This window comes from Periophthalmus magnuspinnatus, chromosome 21 (assembly GCF_009829125.3).
Source record: "Periophthalmus magnuspinnatus isolate fPerMag1 chromosome 21, fPerMag1.2.pri, whole genome shotgun sequence".
NCBI classification, from domain to species: Eukaryota; Metazoa; Chordata; class Actinopteri; order Gobiiformes; family Gobiidae; genus Periophthalmus; species Periophthalmus magnuspinnatus.
Window position 1 is genome coordinate 30,286,818 of NC_047146.1, and position 19,847 is coordinate 30,306,664.

Consider the following 19,847-nt stretch of genomic DNA (forward strand, 5'->3'; position numbering starts at 1 on the left):
CTCATCAGTTTTGGTGACTTCTGAACTTTGAGAAGAATTTGGCTGACGCAGTTTCAGTGGCTCAGTGGATAAAACGGAATTGGACTCAAATGTAACGATACAGAATGTCCCTGCCTTTAATCCCAATGTCCCACTATAAATAATACGAGGTGACACAGAGTACAGGTGGACCCCCACAGAGCATGACTCTACATTGGTATAACATTGATTTTTGACCGCGGCGGTTGTCCTCCCTCTTTCTCCCATAGCTCTCGCTCTCCTGGGTCTCTCTGCTCAGAGCTAGATCCCTGATATTTCACCATGTCTGCGTAGTTATGGCCAATATACAGCTAAGAGAATTATAAATAGGATTTCTTCCATCAATTTGAAAGGTTGGAATAAGTTTAACGATTGAAGAAGTTGAGATTTTTGGTTCCATATTTTATATAGATCACAAGGAATTCAAATCAATTGGCAATTCTATTTAGATGTTGTTTTACTCAGAATGTTCCACAGTAAAGCTAAAAAATGCATTTAAATACATCTATTTTAGCTCTTGGTGGGGTTGCTTCCCCACAGATCTGACCTTTAAATTGGCCTGATGACAACATAACCTCTCTATGTTCCCAGATATTATGGCATTAAGAAGTTCAAATAAAATCTTTATTTTACTCAGTTATACAATTGGTTCTCAAGCCAACTATCCAATCAGAAAGCAGAATGAGCTCCTCACTTTGGGTTGCCAGATTCTTCAACTAAAACCAGTTCAAAGAGTTCTGTATGGTATAGGTGCTCAGGATATGACAATGGTCTTGAAGGTTTCGTTGTGATTGCCAGGTTCAGATGTCATAGCTGTTATTACCTTTAAAATGTTTCTTGAATTGTCATACAGTCTTGTCAATTAAGCAATTTTTTTTAAAAAGTAATCTCCCCACATTGACTTAAAATCTTTTCATATTTTTCCATATCAAATCTGTGATTTATGGTCTGTACTGGCTCTGCTTTGTGTTCTGAATAAAGGCCTTCCTGAACTGTTATGACAAGGGCAATTTAGCAGTTTGGAAATAGCCCAAGTTGCGATTGTGCTGAGCCACTGCAGGGGAACATGCTCACGCAGCTCCTCCCGAATATAACCGTGTTACATTAGAGAGCATGACAGTGTGACACGGTGTACTAGGCACTGTTCAAGCTAAAAATATGTTTGGCACGCAATGCACCTGAGTGTGGAAAGGACGGCTCAAAAACATGCACGGTATAGACTGTATAATGATCCAGGTAGATGTGGGATGGGGAAAAGTGCACTGCTAATGTCCTATATGGCTCAACTTCTCTTTTGCTTTAATGGGGTTCAGATGCATTGGTTAATTTTATTGCAAATTGATAAGCATTTTCATATTATGTTTTTGATATGATTGATTGAAAGTGCTGTATCTTAAAAACATAAACAGAAGTGGTTCTTTTAAACTGTTATTCCTCACTTACCTTACCAAACCAAACAAACAATATAGGCACATACTGGTCTTTTGTTTTGTTTTTCAATTTCAAACTTCACATTCAACATTTTTAAAGTCTTATGTGGGAATATTTCAGCAGAATGTTTGTAAACAAACTTGTGTAGTGTTGCCTCCCTTTGCCTGGAGGGAGAGACCAAACCCAGGCTCCTCTGGGTCACTATGAGACTTATCCAAATGTTGTTTTTCTTTTCTGAGCTGTGATTGGTTGAGAGATGAGCTACGAAAATCCTTCATACCATAGTAGTGTCTCTGAGGACAAATGGAATATTGATACTAACTTACACAGACAAATAAACAAATGGATTTTGAACTTGGATTTGAAACATATTAATATAAGATTTCCAAAACTGCAGTTGTGGTTTGTGTGTAATGGTCAGGTGGTTTAGTCCTGGTTTAGTCCTGGTTTAGTCCTGGTTTAGTCCTGGTTTAGTCCTGGTTTAGTCCTGGTTTAGTCCTGGTTTAGTCCTGGTTTAGTCCTGGTTTAGTCCAGGTTTAGTCCAGGTTTAGTCCAGGTTTAGTCCAGGTTTAGTCCTGGTTTAGTCCTGGTTTAGTCCTGGTTTAGTCCCATTTAAGTCTTGGTTTAGACCAGACACTAAGCTCTAGCCTGCTGTAACAGTCTACTCTTGGAGGAACAGTGAGGGAGGAGGGCGATCTTGCACCTGCAAATTTTTTGAAAAGTGACAAACAGTCCTGGCTTTATGAAATTGCTAGAAAGTCCTCTATTTCACCTTTAAAGCTTTTTTCATTTTGGTTGTTTTTATTGCTCTGAAAAACATAGAAAAACATGTGTCCTTACACAAACCTGACCTATTATTTCTCTTGGAGGAGGGCCTCTGTGTGGAAATGTTGTTGTTGTCCTTTGGCTTTCATATTCCACAGTATAGCATAAAATGTATTTATCTCCATGAAGAATGTTATGAAGTATGGCTTTAACTTTCTATGTCCATGGAATCACACAAGTGGTGTGGCATCTCCAGAAACTTACATACTGTTCAGTCTAAATCATTTTTAAATTATCTGCTCATTATGAATGAAGTCTTTCTTCATACTTCATCAGGCCTACCTAAGGTGCAGTTATTAGAAAGTGTTATATAATTCTCCATACAACTCAACATTGCATCACCAGATTTACTACTACTGCATCTCAACTTATTCCAATCCTTCCTTCTCTTTACTTGTCTCCTGTGCTCACTTAGTGTCACTGTGTCAAACTTGGACTCTTTAGTTCAAACACGCCCTCCAAATGACACATGTACTGAGTAATCCTACATGACTACACACAGTTTATACTTTTACACGTACTACATGAAAAATACTGCGTTTGACAGGAGCAGGAGAGGCGGCTACACTCTGGAGAGCTACAGACGCGAGCACTGATTTAACCAGACAGACTGAGGTGTGGAGTGCATGAGGTTACAGAGAAACTGCTTTGAGCTGGGTTAGGATGACATTTCACTGTGAGGAAAATCACATTTCGTTAGGAGAGAAGATGGTTGTAGTTTAAAGTTTTGTGTTTCTAAACTATCAAATAACTGGACTATAGACTCTCTTCACTTTTCATTTGAGTGACTGATTACCTGCCTCTATAGATATGCCTCTCACTATATTTTCTGATCTACGTTATAATGTTGTTTCCTCATCACAAACAGACCTGGAGTTGTTTGTTTCATTCACACATGTTTAACACACAAACCCTGCATATTTAGGCTCAGTTCTTCCCTCAAACAGAAAACACTCTGTTCCACCTTGTGATACAGTAATACAGGAAGTTCTCCGCTGTGTTTTAATACGCCTTCACTTGGCCCTGGCCCACCCGTGGAATTACCAATCTCTAATAAACAAAAGGTAAAGCAGTTAAAGTATTCAAACTGAAAACTACCACTTCATGACATCATTAGGTGGAACGGAGCATTTTGAGCTTTGGAGATCCAGACAGAATAATAAACCAGGATTACTCAAACACGTGTGAATAAAACAAAGCATAACTCCAGGTATGTTTTTTGAGGAGGCATAGCATTATAACCTGACTTAAAGCTCACAAGAATCCACTTTGTATACGGTAATACGGGACCTGTAAGAAAGTGTCAAAGTAGCACTATAACTTTTCTAGAGTCTGCAACTAGTTTATCAAAACAGAGATGGTATTACTCTGCCTAGAGCGTCTGTGCCAGATCTGTGGAGAAATTACCCTGTAGACAGTAAAAATGCATTTATTTTGTCCAAAAAAGCAAGCCCTTGAATTGAATGAGGTTGGCGGTTCGAATCCCTCTCTCTACATAAAACTCATTGGTTGAGCGATCAGATCTATTGACCTACAGGTTGGTGTTACAATTCCAGCTGCCACAGATGAATGCTGTTGTTGTGTCCTAAGGCGAAAAATGTGACAATTAGCATGTACTGTCATTAGAAATCAACTTTAAAACCAGTGCATGAAAGGGGGCATATTGTGGATACCATGTTTAAAAGCACAAAATACAAATGGTAAGGTGACAAAAAACATGTTTAGGAGCCACTAAAGACCAAAAAACACAATATTCCTTCCTTCCTATCCGATCTGTGTTGTTTCAATTGTTTACCCCCTGTTCTTACCATGTTCTTGTGCCTTTCAGGGTGTGGTCACTGTAAGAAAATGAAGCCAGAATACGACGAAGCTGCAGAAGTCCTCAACAAAGTGTCTGATGTAAGTTTGAATCTTTAGTTTAGTTTTTCATAAATGGCTCTGGACCTCTCTGGCCTCATTTCTTCCCCATAATAAAACCAGCATGAGCCTGGCCCTGGACACTCTGTATTTATGATTATAGGAGTGTGCATTGCAAAACATGAGTTAAAAAGAAGAATACGTTTCATTTACTTTCATGGGAGCCCATTTCTCCGCGGTATCTTTAAAATCTATGTAGACAGTTCTTGAAATAGGTGAAATTATGTTGACATGAAGGGCATTTAAGTGTTGTAAAAAAGCAAAAGATGAATATTATGAGTTCATGTTTGCATTGTTTTCCTTCCTCTCCTGTCCTCAGTGCTAAACTCAAGCCAGTGGTGAAAAGTTAAAAAAAAGTCCAGCCCAATGACTTTAGTAGTTATCTCATCTCCAAACCTCCATCTCTCTCTCCATGCTTTCTCTCTATCCATCTCTCCTCTTTCTCCCACCACCTTCTCTTTCTCTCTTTGTCTATCCCTCCCCTTCTTTCTTTCTTTCTCTTCCTACCTCTTTCCCTCATGCTTTGTCTCTCTCCTTCCCTCCATCTGTCTCTTTCCATTCTCTCATTTTCTCTCTTCCTTCCTCCGTCTCCCTCCACCTTTCTCTCCTACTGTCTGTCCTCCTTTCTTCCTCTTCCTCTCCCTCCATCTGCCCACCCCTCCTCCTTTTTCATTTTAACACACACATTTGGATGTCCTCCTCGTGGCTTGGAGCCCGGTTGCAGAGGTCAATGGAAAAGGGCAAAATTATCTAATGCAGATGGACTGATGTTATCTCACCTCTTGAACTTCACAAATGTGTTATTTCACATCTACAGCGCTGTGTTCTAGTGCCCAGGCTCAGACGGGTTGCATTGTAACCAGAAAATGTGTGGTTTGAATCCAGCTCTAGCCATTTCACACTGCTGTTGTGTCCTTGAACATGACCTTTGACCCTTGCAGGCATGTTTTTGCCAGCCCCAGGGCAGCTGTGGCAGTGGTTGATTAATGAACAATAGCCTACAGTAGCTCTTGAAGTAATTTACCATGACTTGAAATGGTTTTACTGTATACAAGTTAGCTTTGTTTTCTTTTCTAAAACTAAACTTCTGGAAGACTATACAGAGGACATCAGTTATATTTATTTTTGTTTTTCCTGTGGCGTGTCTAATGTCTCTCTGCTGCCCTCTACAGAGTCCTGGGGTGTTGGCTGCTCTCGATGCCACGGTGCATAAAGCAGTCGGCGACCGCTTCAAGATCTCAGGGTTCCCCACAGTTAAGTACTTTGTGAACGGAGAAGAAAAATACACTCTGCCCCATCTGAGGAGCAAGGACAAGATCATAGAGTTCATGCACAAGTAAGTTATGGATATAGCATATTACAGGGGGGACATTTTGACATTTTGATTTAACAGTGGCACTGTCCGTTATAAAATGGTGTGTTAAACGAGTCCGTACAGTTGAAATCAGAAGTTTACATACACTATATAAAAAGACACATACACTTTTTTTTCTCACTGTCTGACATGAAATTAAACCAAACTTTTTCTGTTTTAGGTCAATTAAGATTAGCAAAATTATTTCTATTTGCTAAATGCCAGAATGATGAGAGAAGAAGTTTACATGATTTCATTAGTATTTGGTACTTTTGACTTTAAACTGTATGACTTGGGTCAAATGTTTTGGATTTCCTTCCACGTGCTTTTCACAGTAGTTGGGATGAATTTTGGCCTATTCCTCCAGACAGAACTGGTGTAACTGAACTGTTTGTAGGCTGTCTTGCTTGCACATGCCTTTTGAGGTCTGTCCATATATTTTTAATGGGATTAAAAATGTATTTCGCAGTTGGGATGATGTTCTCAGGCTGTTGGGATGGTGTTCTCAGGCAGTTGGGATGGTGTTCTCAGGCAGTTGGGATGGTGTTCTCAGGCAGTTGGGATGATGTTTTCAGGCAGTTGGGATGGTGTTCTCAGGCAGTTGGGATGGTGTTCTCGGCCAGTTGGGATGGTGTTTTCAGGCAGTTGGGATGGTGTTTTCAGGCAGTTGGGATGGTGTTCTCAGGCTTGCAAACTTCCCCCTTTTTCCTTCAAACGTAACAGTTTAATTTAAATTTTGTCCGACCCTTAGAATGCATATATAAGTGGACACAGCTAACCTGCTAGCCGCCTCGTTCCAAATAGGAAGTGGTCATAGGCGCTGTTCCGGCTCCATCGTCTCTGGCTCCAATTAACTTAATGTTGAAAAACTGTCGCCCCTCTCTCTATAACTGCTGCAGTGAGCCTTGTCATTTTGGTTTTAAACCTTTTTTTTTTTTATCCTCTCTACATGATCCTCATACTTTTATTTTGCTATTGTCTCTGTAAATCAAGATATGAACATTAACTGACAACATGTTATACAATTTACAAATGTGTGAAAAACTTCACCAGAGGTCTGTTTACAACGGTCTTTGTGTGTCGGGGCTAAGGCTAATGCTAATTTTGGAGTCTACTAAATATATAAATAATGAAATGATCTACACCTACAAATAATCGAGTTGTCTTTTCTACAATTTAAATTTTGTTGTTCATTTAATATTTTTATAAAACTTAGTATTGACCCACAAAGATGTATCTTTGTAAACACAGAAGTGTCCTCCGGCGAAGCTTTTACACATTGTCAGTGACATTCACCTACAGCTCCCTGTCCACTGCCTGATCTGTCAGGATTTATTGATTTTAGCGCAACTTGGCAAAAACCTCATAGACATTACATTGCACCAGAAATGGCTGGGCTGAGTGTCTGTCTGATTGCACAGAGCAAATTGGAATGCTTGTCAGAAAAATCGCAATTGGATATTTTCCCCAAATTGTTAGCTCTACTGAGTCAAAATCTGGAGATTTCCCTTCAAACCGTGCCCAGTCTTCTGCTGTAGGATGTTGGATTATATAAATATACATTTTTCTTTTATAAAGAAGCATTTTGTGGAGCTATTATTCCCAGATTGTGGGAAAGATGAATTGGCGTGGGCAGAGTTGTGTTTTAGTTTTAGTTTTTCCTCGAGTGATGCAGAAAAGAGAGAGCCACTGTCTGTGTGAATGGTCATGTATGTTAGTTTTAGCTACAGCTAATGGGGATCCTAATAAATACAAATAAAAAAAACACCAACCACGTTCAGTTTGGCAAGGCAGATGATACGTCTTGCCTGAGGCCACATTGACAGAATCAAACCAGTCCGAGGAGTGTGTGAGCAGAACTTTTCCAAAAGACCGACTGCCCACTTTCTTTAAAAAGCATTATTGATTGTCTTATTAGAAGTTTTGAAATTAGTTTAGTGCAAACCAGTCATAAACATTTGTCTCTGTCCCATATCCCTTCAGACCCAAAACACCATCAGCTTGTGTAATTATGAAATATAAAAACAAATGTTGTAATAATCAAATGCCTTTGTCTCTGCTTGTTCCTTGTCTCCAGTCCCCAGGCTCCTCCCCCTCCAGAGCAGTCCTGGGAGGAGAAACCGTCCAGTGTCAGTCATCTTGGCTCTGAGGACTTCAGAGAGGCACTGAAGAAGAAGAAACATGCTTTAGTCATGTTCTACGCTCCATGTAAGTTGCTATAAAAAAAAAAAGTTGCACCTGTTTAAAAATGTAATAATTTTTGTAATATAAATTTTCATGTAAATGTAAACTTTGTCTTGCCCCAGTGCAGATATATTGTAAAAGCAGTTCTTAAGTCAAAATGAGACTGATGTGAGCTTTTCTAGGTCAATTTATGAAGTGTTTTTTATCGTCTGCACATCAGGAAGTAAGACTGTTGTGCTTTGATGAAGAAAAATGCACTAAAACCTACTTTAATCCTGGGTTAGTCCTGGTTTAGATCAGCCTCTTATCATGTAATACAATGAAAAATAGAACAATGATTTTTGGGGGGCAGTATTTATCTTGGGTGCTTTTACTTTGTTTTAGTGGGAAAATCTTTGTTTTTATCTGTTCTACAATGACATTTGAGCTGTAGAAGGTTGAGTTATGAACTTCTGCAACTCATTATGGGCAAAAATTATCTAAAGTATTGTGTTCTGTTATATATTCATATTTTTTTTACAATATTGTACATTTTTTGTGGATAATTCTGCTACATTATTTGGTTTAAATAGTATCATTTATCAGCTATATTTATGTCAGCAATGTATCGTACGTCAACATGTGTTATCGTGACAGTCCTACCTCAGTATCTCTCTGACGTTGTTGAAGTTAGAAACAGTAGAGAATGAGCAACAGGGGATTCTGAAATATTAGCAGGTTTAGCGTCATTTGGGCTCATAAGTGAACATTAGATTTCCCTGTAGTTTTCAATAAGTGGCTGCGAAAAACAACATTCTCTTTTGGATTTGTTCTTCTTCTGGATCTGTACCAGAGTTCATATGTAACTCCGACCTCCTGCCAAACCGTGAGTGTAGAAGGCTCCACCTAGACCTTTGGGGAAATTGATTCATGCTTCTCAGAATAGAGCTGTCCAGAAGAAGTGAACACATTTTTTACATTACACTGCAAGAAGCAATTTTAACTATTATCAAAAATATTGTGCATCCATTTTTGCTTTATTTTCTTATAACAAAATAAACAACATGCCTGCAAGTAATCTTAAAAAAACACTGAACATTGTGTAATATTTCTAGTGATTGTGTTATAATTTACTATGGAGAAATAAGGTTGAAGTAATTCATTTTAAACTATTCCACAGTTAATCCTTACTTACCTTATGCGTTCCGAGCATCCTAATTATTCACCACGATGAGTTTATAAGCTTTTTGCACAAGTGTCAGAGGACAAAGCATCAGAGTAATGCCAACAACAACTTTTTTTGACCTCAAGATCTGCTTATACAATATATCTGTACTGGGGCAAGGTACATTTTGCTCAAATACGTAGCAAAATCAGCCTTTAATTATGTCTTTAATCTAATGCAACTGTATGCATTTCCAGACTAATTACACAAATTTAAATGCTGTAATGTAAAGATCGCTCTTTTTTTAAATCTATACCAGAACAAATGCATATAAGGCTACATATTTTGTGTTAGATATTTTAAATTAAAGAAGTTTTAAATCACCACATGGATTTGTTTTTTGCCACTGACCACTTGAATATTAGCATCCATTGGGCATTTCATAGTCACTTTTCCTTGATGAGCAAAACACAAATACCAGGAACAAAACAGCGTTAATAGTTGAAACAATGTTAAATAAATAATATAATATTCATACATAAATAAAAGGGTATGTTTGAAAGATAAGACAGTCAGACGGGTTCAGACAGAGGAGAGAGCAGTGTCCTTGTGTAATTATGCATCAGCACATCAGCACTGCTCAGTCTGATGAGGCTTCAAACAGAGTCTAGACAAGACCCGACAGACCCGACCAAGACTGGACAGAGACCTGGACTAAACCTGGTCCTGATGTGCCCTCTTCTCCTCCCTCCTACACAAGAATTACAACATGGTTGAAACTGTAATGTGTGTCAGAGCGAATATCACGCTCCGTAACTTTTTGGTAACTTTTCCCTAATTGGTGGAGCGCCTTTGCTGTTACTCGCACTTGTTTACTGTTGGTCACATGTTTGTCAAAGATTGATCGCAGATGAGAGGAGGGTTCTCTCTCCAGTCAAGATTCCAAAATATCAGACCAGCTTCATATCAGTTGCAGCTCATCTTTGGTCGTATGATGGTTCCAAGTTAAAAGTCCTATATTACACAAAATGGATTTTTGTGAGTTTTAAGTCATATTATAATGCTGTCACCTCATTAAAAACATACCTGGAGTTGTTTTGTTTCATTCCCACATATTTGAATAATCCTTTCTTGTTAGACCGTCTACATCTCCAAAGCTCAAAATGCTCTGTTCCACCTTGTGATGTCATGATGCAGTAGTTTTCAAGTTAACAACTACCTTTCACATTTAGTTCAGTAGAGATTGACAATTTAAGGCTTGAAATCACCTTGATTGTATCATCGTGATTGTAGTTAAGGTGTATGGAGTTAAAAAAGGCAATGGAGCATTTCCTGTATTACGACATGACATCACAAGGTGAAACTTTTCCATTTAAGAGAAGAATATTGTCTAAATATGCAGAGTTTGTGTGTTAAACATTTGTGAATGAAACAAAAGAATACTCCAGGTATGTTTGTGTTGTGAGGAAAAAACATTATAACATGGATCAAAAAATGGCGCAGTGTGAGCCCTTTAATTGTTGTCTTGGTCTCAGACCTACGACCCACAAGCAACGACTCGAGATTTTCCCCTTAATCAAATCTTTTGTTGCAGATGGCCAAAATCGTGCAGTGGACTTCTGGCTTCATTTTATTATTTTATTTACCTTTATTTATACAGAGAGAGTCCAATGAGAGAGCACTGAGACTCTCCTTTTCATGAACACCTTGTTTAAAATGCAGAAAAATACAAGCAAAAACAAACATAACAAATAACCACATAAATCCATTTAAACAATTAAAACACTCTTAAAAGCATCCTCTTTCACATCTCAATTCTGCTGCAACGAGTCCTTAGACTTATGCAATCATGTAATGTTGTATTAAAAGTATTAATGTTCAACAAATAAGTGAGACATTCAGGCAGTCTCTGAAGTAGTCTCTTATATGAAATATTTTTCATACAGTATCGCTCTCTTCTGACAGATAGTCATAGGCAACCTTCTTTTTCATAGGCTTAAAATATAGGTTTTAAATTCACCACCTCTTATGACAAAAAGGGCTGAGTGAAAGAGTGTAAAGGTTTTGAAGAAGAGGCTGAAGTCTCTAAGACTGAATGAATTATGCATCAAATTGTGAAATCTGTAGTCCTGGTTGAGTTCTAGTTCAGACCTATTTTGTCCTGCTAAAATCTTTGTTTACTCAGTTAAGATTAGAAGTAGCTCAAATATAACACATAACACATTTTGTCTTGCCATTGACATAAAAGCTTATTAGTATTCATGGGTTTGAGCTTCTTGTTTATAGTTGCCATTTTGCCACCATTAAAATTGATAATTGCCATGGCAACGATGCAGATTTTCAGTCCAAAACACCATGGACACACAGAATTTTCAAACAAATCATTTTTCCTTTCTGTTATAAATTACTATTGAAAACACTGAACAATGAGCGCCGTTAGCTGTAGCTTGTTGCAGGCAGCCTCTTTGTATGTTGACACTCCAGTTTCTCTGAGTGCTCCTATGAAAAGGCCAGTGGATATAAAAGCACAGCTAAAACCTCCCTTATCCTCTGTCTGTAAGCTGCAGAAGAGACGAGAGAGAGAGAGAAGAGAGAGGGGTGAGAGAGAAAGAGAGAGAGGGGAGAGACTGGGACAGAAAAGAGAGGAGGGGTGAGAAAAGGAGAGGGCGTGAGAGAGAGAGAGGAGGTGAGAGATCATGGGAGAGAGGGGGGTGAGAGAAAGAGACATGGGATAGAGGGGATAAGAGAGAGGGAAAGAGAGAAAAAGAGATAGATGGGAGAGAGAGGAAAGAGACTGGAGAGAGGCAGAGCATATTAGCAGCTTTTAAACACCACAAATGCCAGACTGTGATGGATGTGAGGGAAAAGCTGTAATATTCCTGTACTTATCTACCCCGATGACATTTGTGCCTGTAGACGCGATGATCTTTTAAAAGAGAAAACACACACATGCACTGTTGTTCAAAGCACGGATTGCTAAAAACCTTTAAAGGGCATTTAGTGGTTTTGCTCAAATGTGCAGGAGCAGAATGAATGGAGGAGGAAGATCAATGGCATATACACAAAATGGAGGCAAATATATTTAATATATTTCTAGACATTTGAAAAAGCGTATCCACAATTTTGCACAGGAATTTATGGGTTTCAGAGTGATGAAAAAGTAGCACCTTTGAGAAAGCATTTAATAGTTTAACACTAAATATATCGTGAATGGTCCTCAAAATGTCACCTATACCAAAACGAGATAGATTGATATGTTGTTGTTTTTTGTTTGTTTTTGTTTTTTTTAATGGCTTATCTCAAAACCAATGATTTGCACAGGATTTTTGATTATTTTCCCCAAGATATATTATTTTAATATACAACAACTCATCCACAATCCTGTTTCATTATAAAACATTTAGAAAGCTGTGCAGTCATATTTTTTGCACTTAAGTGTTCAAATAAAGCTTTGCATATCCTTTTGTCATATATATCATATACATCATATATGATATATTTGACTATATCATATATGATATATATGATATATGAAATAGTCTATATCATATATCACTAATCAGGTGTTTTGGTCAATACTAAATATCCTCTGACCGAGAATATATACTCAATATTCCACATTTTTTAGTAATCTCCAAAACTACAATCCCAACATTATCCATGTTTATGGAGTTCCCATCTCTACCTAAATTCCCTGTCCTCCTTATGGTTTTATCTTGGTTTATTCCACAGACTGTAAAAAGAAGTGGACTAAGATACTTAACCGACGTTAACCATAGTGTTGGGCTCCAGCCAAATGAAGCCAATTGAGGCTTGCAGTTATAGAGGCAAATTTAAACTCAAGTTCTATATTTGAAATTCCGACTGCGAGTTTTTCAATAGAAAGTGAATTAGAGCCAGAATTGATGGAGTCGGAAGCGCACCCATACTCATTTTCTATTTGGAACGCAGCTAGCAGGTTAGCAATATCCATTTATATATACAGTCTATGGTTTATTCACAACTAAAGTTAATGTGATAATAATCATCAGTCATCGTTTGATATAGCGGGTTTAGTATTCAGTCACTAATCTCTGTCTGCTCTTTTTTGTAGGGTGTCCGCACTGTAAAAACGCAGTTCCCCACTTCACCACCGCGGCGGAGCTCTTCAAAGAGGACCGCAAGGTTAGTGTCTCATCTCTATTCATCCTCTTCAGTCTGCTGCATGGGCCCTCAGAACACATTTGAATCTTTTATAGACACCTGCTCTGGGGGACTCTATAGAAGATTTAAATCTAAAGGAGGACAATGATGCAAATGTGCATTTTATAATATGTTCATTTTCAATTGTTCCATTGTGTAAAGCCTTTCTTAAAAGCCCTATATGATGCAAATGACTCGTGTGAGCTTTAAGACATGTTAGAATGTGGTTATCTCATCAAAAACATTGTTTTTACACATGTTTGCATTCCCAAAGCTCAAGCTGTAGTTCTCAAGTTAATGGCTACCTCTTTTTGTTCTGCAGAGATTGGCAATTCCAGGGCTGAAAAAATCCAAATGAGTGATTCTTTTCATTTTTAGATTTATGATTTTACTTGAAAAAAGTAATCATGACATCACATTAGGAAATCCTATGAGTTCTCACACATCCTGGAAAACTGCAAACAAATGTCCTGGAAAAAAAACATGTTGTCCTTGAAAATGATTTCCTCACACAGTGCTTTGCTGCTCTCAGAGTGAATGTAAATTGATTTTTGGATCTCCAGTAAATTAATGATCATAGACACAATTTCAGCTGTCACCTCAGCCAAAGCCTGGATTTTATTTAGTAATTTTAAACTAAATACACCATGTATTTTGTTCTTGTTTTATATAAGCCAGACCAGCTATGTGTATGAATGTTGATAAATACATTTGCAAGAACTGTAGGTAGCTTAGGGTATTATAGTTATTACAAAGGCATAACAATCACTACTGAACCTGGGTTGCCAGTGCCTTAACTGCCTTAACTTTCTAGTTCACAAAGAATATCAGCCTAGCCTGTGTAGTAGTAGCATGCTAGCGTGGCTAAGTGGTGCTGGCCATTCTTTGCTTGAGCACTGTGACTTCATGGAATTGGCACACAAAACAAGCGACTGAATAGAGTAAGATGACACTCATTGTTATGCAAAAAGTGGCTCCTTAGCTGTTAGCACGGACGACGTAGTAAATATTAAAAGGTCTTCTTTAAATTATATTGGAATAATACCAATATGGCCGCAATGATTTTAGTAGAAATCTGAAACAATGCCTGAAGTATTCTAATGAAAAAAGTAAGCTATATTATAATAAAATTGTATAAATACTACATTACAATGAAATAATGACTTGGATCATATTGGATTTGGATAATTGGCTAAATATATTGGATAATAGGCTAAATAATTAAATAATGAGTTGGATTTAATAATAAATAGTAATAGCGTCTAGTATCGGTACCAGTACTTTGTATCAGCAAGTATTCAAAATGAAGTACTCGTACTCGTTTTGGACAAAAACCTAAAGCCTGGCCTAAAGCATACAGAACTTACCATCTTTAAATGCAAACTGAAATGATTTTATATTACCAGGTAAAACCTAAGATGTCAAATGTGCATACAGCCTCTTCTAAAGCATGTTCTTTTCTACAGTGATTCATCATTAAAGTGCACTCTGTGCACATTGAAAACCCTCCACTCTAAACCTACAGAGGGAAAAGTGCATGTCAGATGCCCACACACAGCCTTAATTATAGGCTCTTACATACAGGTACTTAGAATGTGCTTTTAGACTTGCATGCAGTGTAATAATAAACCATAGCATTTTGCAACATTCTATATCATATATCACTTTAAATGTATACTTTACTTTTGGATAAATACCTCGTAGTGCAGTTGCCTCACAAATCCAGATTTCAGACTGGTCCCCACGTCCTCTGTTGTGTCTCAAGCCCAGGAAACGTGATTGTGCAATCACATTTGTTTTTTTAGTGGCACATGTGAAATGAAGGAGCTGATTGGTCACCTATGATTTACTTAGAAAACGTAATTTATCTCACCTCAGATTAACAGATTTTAGTGCTTCGCTCATTGATTCTGCAGAAATCCACAATGTTTTCAGCCCCTGGTGGCAAGGCTAGGCAAGGCAAGTCTATTTGTATAGCACAATTCGTTCACAAAGTAATTTAAAGTACTTTACAGAATAACAAAGACATTAAAATCACCATAGATAATGATAAATGATCATCATACGATTCACAATAAAAGACAAGAGTGCGGAATAAAAACCTTTCTGTCATATGCACAGCTAAAAAGAACCGTTTTGAGCCTGGATTTAAACATTGTCAAAGTCGAGGCCTGTCTCACATCTTCAGGAAGATTGTTCCAGGTTTTAGCTGCATAAAACTGAAATGCTGATCTCCCATGTTTAGTCTTGACTCTGGCACCAGCAGGAGGCCGGTCCCTGAAGTCCTCAGAGTGTGAGATGGTTCATGTGGCTCTAACATGTGGGAGATGTACTTTGGTACTAGGCCATGGAGAGACTTGTTCACAAGCAGAGCGGCTTTAAAGTCTTTTCTCTGAGCCACAGGAGCCATAGGAGCCAGTGCAGAGACCTGAGCGCAGGACACATGTGTGAAGTACTTTCTGGTTCTAGTCAGGACCCAAGGAGCTGTCCTAATGCTCATTTGGCGAGGCCAGTGAGCAGCCGTTACAGTAGTCTAACCTACTGACAAATGCATAGATCTCTCCAAGTCTAGTTTTGACAGTATACTTTTTTATTTTTGTCATGTTTTTTTTGTAAAAAGCTGCAGATGTTACTGATTTTATGTGACTGTTAAAGTTCAAGTCTGAGTCCATTATTACCCCTAGATTTTTAGCTTTATTTGAAGGTTTTAGAGAGATATACTGGAGGTGACCGCTTACACTTTCCCTGTTTCTGTGGGCCAAAGATGATGACTTCAGTCTTGTCTGAGTTTAGCTGGAGAAAGTTGTTTTGCATCCACACACTGATCTGTTGGATGCAGTGGCAGATCTATGTCTCACTGCAGCGAGTGAATATAGACCAGTGGATTCACTCTAAGTGTCATCTACAGAGTTGTGTTAGGACACATTATTGCTGCGTGTTGACCGGCCTTGCTAACACAATCAACGTGCATCCTGCTAATAAAACTACTGCACATCACATCAGGTTTGTGAGGTTGTAGTGTATTGTTTTGTGTCATCCTTTTGTATATTTATGGAAAATTGCAGGAGCAGGGGAACTGTATCCTTGTGGGCTGAGTTTTGGACAGGATGGTACTGCTATCCTGTATAAGAATGGGATTCCGCCCACAATGGCCGACTTCCTGTAGGGTTTAGGGTGGGGTCATAATATAATTTTTTACTTATCTTGACATGTTTTATGTTTGTACCAAATTTCATTTGTCTACTTTGCAAAAGGTCTCTCACTGTCGTAGTGTATTTTGAATTTTGAGGTGGCGCTACCGAGTCATTTGGATACTTAAATTTTTTTGAACATCAAAATAATAAATTTTTTGCCAAACTTGAATTTTGGGTCCACTAAAATTGAAATTTCGTTAACGTTCAGGGGGTCACAAAAATGACTTCAATCTGACAAGAATAATATTAATAATAATGGAAAATTTTTTCCACCCATTATTTTTCTCTCAAACCATAACACCTACAGTCATGTGACTTTGTCACATTGTGCCCCATCACAAATAAGGCCCCTGTGTATTTTTTCACAAGTCCATGACAAATAGATTATGTTCTATAAATTTTTGAAAATTAAATTTGAAGAGGGCGCTAGGGAGCCATTTTGTGAAATAGTGCCACGATTTGCATACCATTGCGTTCAGCTCACAAATGTGCATAAACGCTGTATTAGCGTTTTCTCAACAAAAAATGTGTGAAAGAAAAATATTTTTTGAAATATTCCAAAAATTGCGATTTCGTTGAAAATTCACCCTGACCACACCCAAAGTCATAATCAAAATATAATTGATAATCTTTAATCACACATGGGTTTAGTGGGATTTGACCAAATTTGAAGTGTTTGTGATAAAAACTGTGAGAAAATGTCCTGAATGCGAGGGTGCGCACTTTTGTCATTCCCGGGTTTGATCCAATATGGCCGACTTCCTGTACATTTTAGGGCGGGGCCATAATATCATTTTTGTCATGTCCTGACATGTTCTATCTTTTGAGGTGTGTTTCGGATTTTTACTTTGACTTTTTTCCGATTTGGGCTCCCATTGGCCCCATGAAAATCAAAGTTTGAGGGGGCGCTACTGAGTCGTCTTTCGTTATTTTTTCTCAGGGTCTTTTGTGACATTTAGAGCTCATCGAGTTCTAATTTTTGATACAACTCACTGCCACGTCGGGCCGTGGTTACTACTTAATTTTTGCCATTTTCCATGCTCTGGACGCGGTTTTAATGAGTCCCTCGCTGGGACGTTGTCCCAGGCTCGGGCCTAATAATATATATATTATTATTATATTTGAGAGAAGACAGAAATATGAATTGTTAAACTAAAACAAGAATCACAGTCATTTCAGAACATGTTTGTAGAGGTCTAAACTACAGGGTTAGCAGCTTTTAGACATGACAAGATTCAGCGACAAAGCAGATAATCTAGTAATGGTTTTCTAAGTGTAACCATTCAAAAAGGCCTGCACAATATGAGAAAAAGATGCAAGATGCAATTCAATATTTTTTTTATGGCGATAACAATATTACTGCGATATTTTAATATATATTTTGGCATATAAGGAAAATCATGAATATAATTGGCCTTTTTGCTCTTTTTTCTTTACATTTCTGTAAAATTGTAAATCTACTGTTGTAGTATATTCATTTTCATTTGTCTTTTCTTTACTATTTTCTTAGATTATTGCGTCGGCCAATATTGCAATATTTATATCCTTACAATATATAATTTAGTTTTAATTTAAATATTACATTCAAGGGATGGGTCAAATGCAGATTCTACTTATACTATCAAGAAACTATTGATTTACTGCTTCAAAAATCTCCAGCCAGGTAATTGCTTTTCTTACTATATACTTCCATAAGCATATATCTTATTTTAACTGGATGGCTGGCCTTAATGACTTTACATTAATCTTACTTAAATGTCCTTAACAGTTGTAATCTAAACTCTAGGGCGACTCCACCTCTTTCTTGTAATTGTTTGTCTTTCCTCTTTGGGATATGGCCACTTAGCTCAGCTCCATAAATCTCTCTAAATCCTGGGCTTAAACTTGTATTAAAGGTTATTGCTGGGTCATAACGTTGGTCCAGGACAGTTAAGAGAAGTCAGTGTTTTTGTCCCATGTTATATCCTTGTAAACTCACCGTAACTGCACCCTTCAAATTTAATAAGGTATTTGGATTTTTAAAAAGCATTGGGTATATTAAAGGCACACTATGTCACTTTTCTGGTCGGGGGTGTGCCTCTCTTTATTACCATGGAGATGCAATTGCTTTGTCTGGAATTTTCCACAATATGGCATTAAATTTGATAACCGTGAATTCATTCAAGGTGTTTTTGTTGCATGCTCAAAAAATCCATAATTCTTTTAGCATTTTTTTGTGAGCTGGCCCTCCACAGATCTGACCTGTAACTTGGCCTGATGGCACCACCTGCTTGTCTTCATGTAGAAAGAGAAGTTTAATGTCATACTGTGGAACATTATGGAGATGTAAAACAATAACTCCATTGAGTCTTTAGAAATCCTCCAGGCCAAAAGTTACACCTTTTAATTCCTAAAATCAGTCAGACTTGATTGCTTGATTCTTTACTGTTAACGTCGTTGCAGATGGACATTTTGTGAATAGTTCCTAGTTCTTTCCAGTGTATAATTATATTAGAAATGTAGCTTTTTGAAATTGTTTATTCCCAGATTGTGGTCCGCAGGCTCCTCATCACTCGTTTGGTATTTCTCTAAAATCACTGTCAGATGTGGCGACTGAGCGTCTTCTATTTTTCTGAGGCAATCCAGCATAACAAAAAATGAATAATGTTATTGGAGATCACTTGATAATCCCCGTAAACTCTTTATGAAACTAACCTAATCGGTTTATGTTAAAGTTGCACTATGTAACTGCATGTTTTCCAACATTTCTGGTGAATATGTCACCTGTTTGTCTCCATGGAGATCATATTGCTTTGCCTGTAAGGTTCCACAGTATCAAATTAATACATGTGGCAGACCCCTCAACAGAAAAGTTACATAATGCACCTTTACATATTAACAAAAAAAAGTACCAGTGGGCAGATAAAATATGTATGTACAGTTCAAACCACATGTTTACATACATTGACATAAAAAGACATGTGTTGTTGTTTTTTTCCTCATTGTCAGACTGATTTATGTCAATTAGGATAACCAACATTTTTTTCTATTTGCTAAATGCCAAAATAAAGAGAGAAGGATTTCATTTTTTCATTACTTTCTTCAAAGTCAGAGGTTTACATACAGTAAGATTACTATGCCTTTAAACAATTTGGGAAACCCCAGATGATGATGGCATGTCTTTAGAAGCTGCTGATAAGTTTATGGACAACATTTGAGTTTATTAGAGACACACCTGTGGATGTGTTTGAAGGCACACCTGAAACACACTGCTTCAAAGACAAAAGAAATCAGCCAAGATATCAGGAAGAGAATTGTGGACTTGCACAAGGCTGGTTCATCCCTGGGTGCAATTTCCAGATGTCTGCCACGTTCATCTGTTCAAACAATTATACTCAAGTGTGAAGACCATGGGAATTCCCACTCATCATACTGCTCAGGAAGGAGACTGGCTCTTTGTCCCAGAGATGATTGTGCTGTTGTCCGAAATGTGCAGATCAACGCAAAGACAAAAAAAAAGACCTTGTGAAGATGCTGCAGAGGCTGCTAAGAGGGTATCATCCACAGTGAAACGAGGACTGTACCGACAGTGGGCTGCAGTCTGCAGGAAGAAGCACTC

The 19,847-nt window shown here is 37.8% G+C and overlaps 1 protein-coding gene across 1 annotated transcript in view; it reads left to right on the forward strand.

Moving 5' to 3' along the window:
• The window catches only part of pdia5 (protein disulfide isomerase family A, member 5), a 107,309-nt gene that overhangs the window by 75,920 nt on the left and 11,542 nt on the right, over positions 1 to 19,847 (forward strand). The window contains exons 12-15 of the mRNA XM_033987559.2: positions 4,103 to 4,173; positions 5,364 to 5,527; positions 7,623 to 7,753; positions 12,967 to 13,037. Coding sequence (XP_033843450.1) covers positions 4,103 to 4,173; positions 5,364 to 5,527; positions 7,623 to 7,753; positions 12,967 to 13,037 — 437 coding nt within the window. The remainder of the gene's footprint in view (positions 1 to 4,102; positions 4,174 to 5,363; positions 5,528 to 7,622; positions 7,754 to 12,966; positions 13,038 to 19,847) is intronic.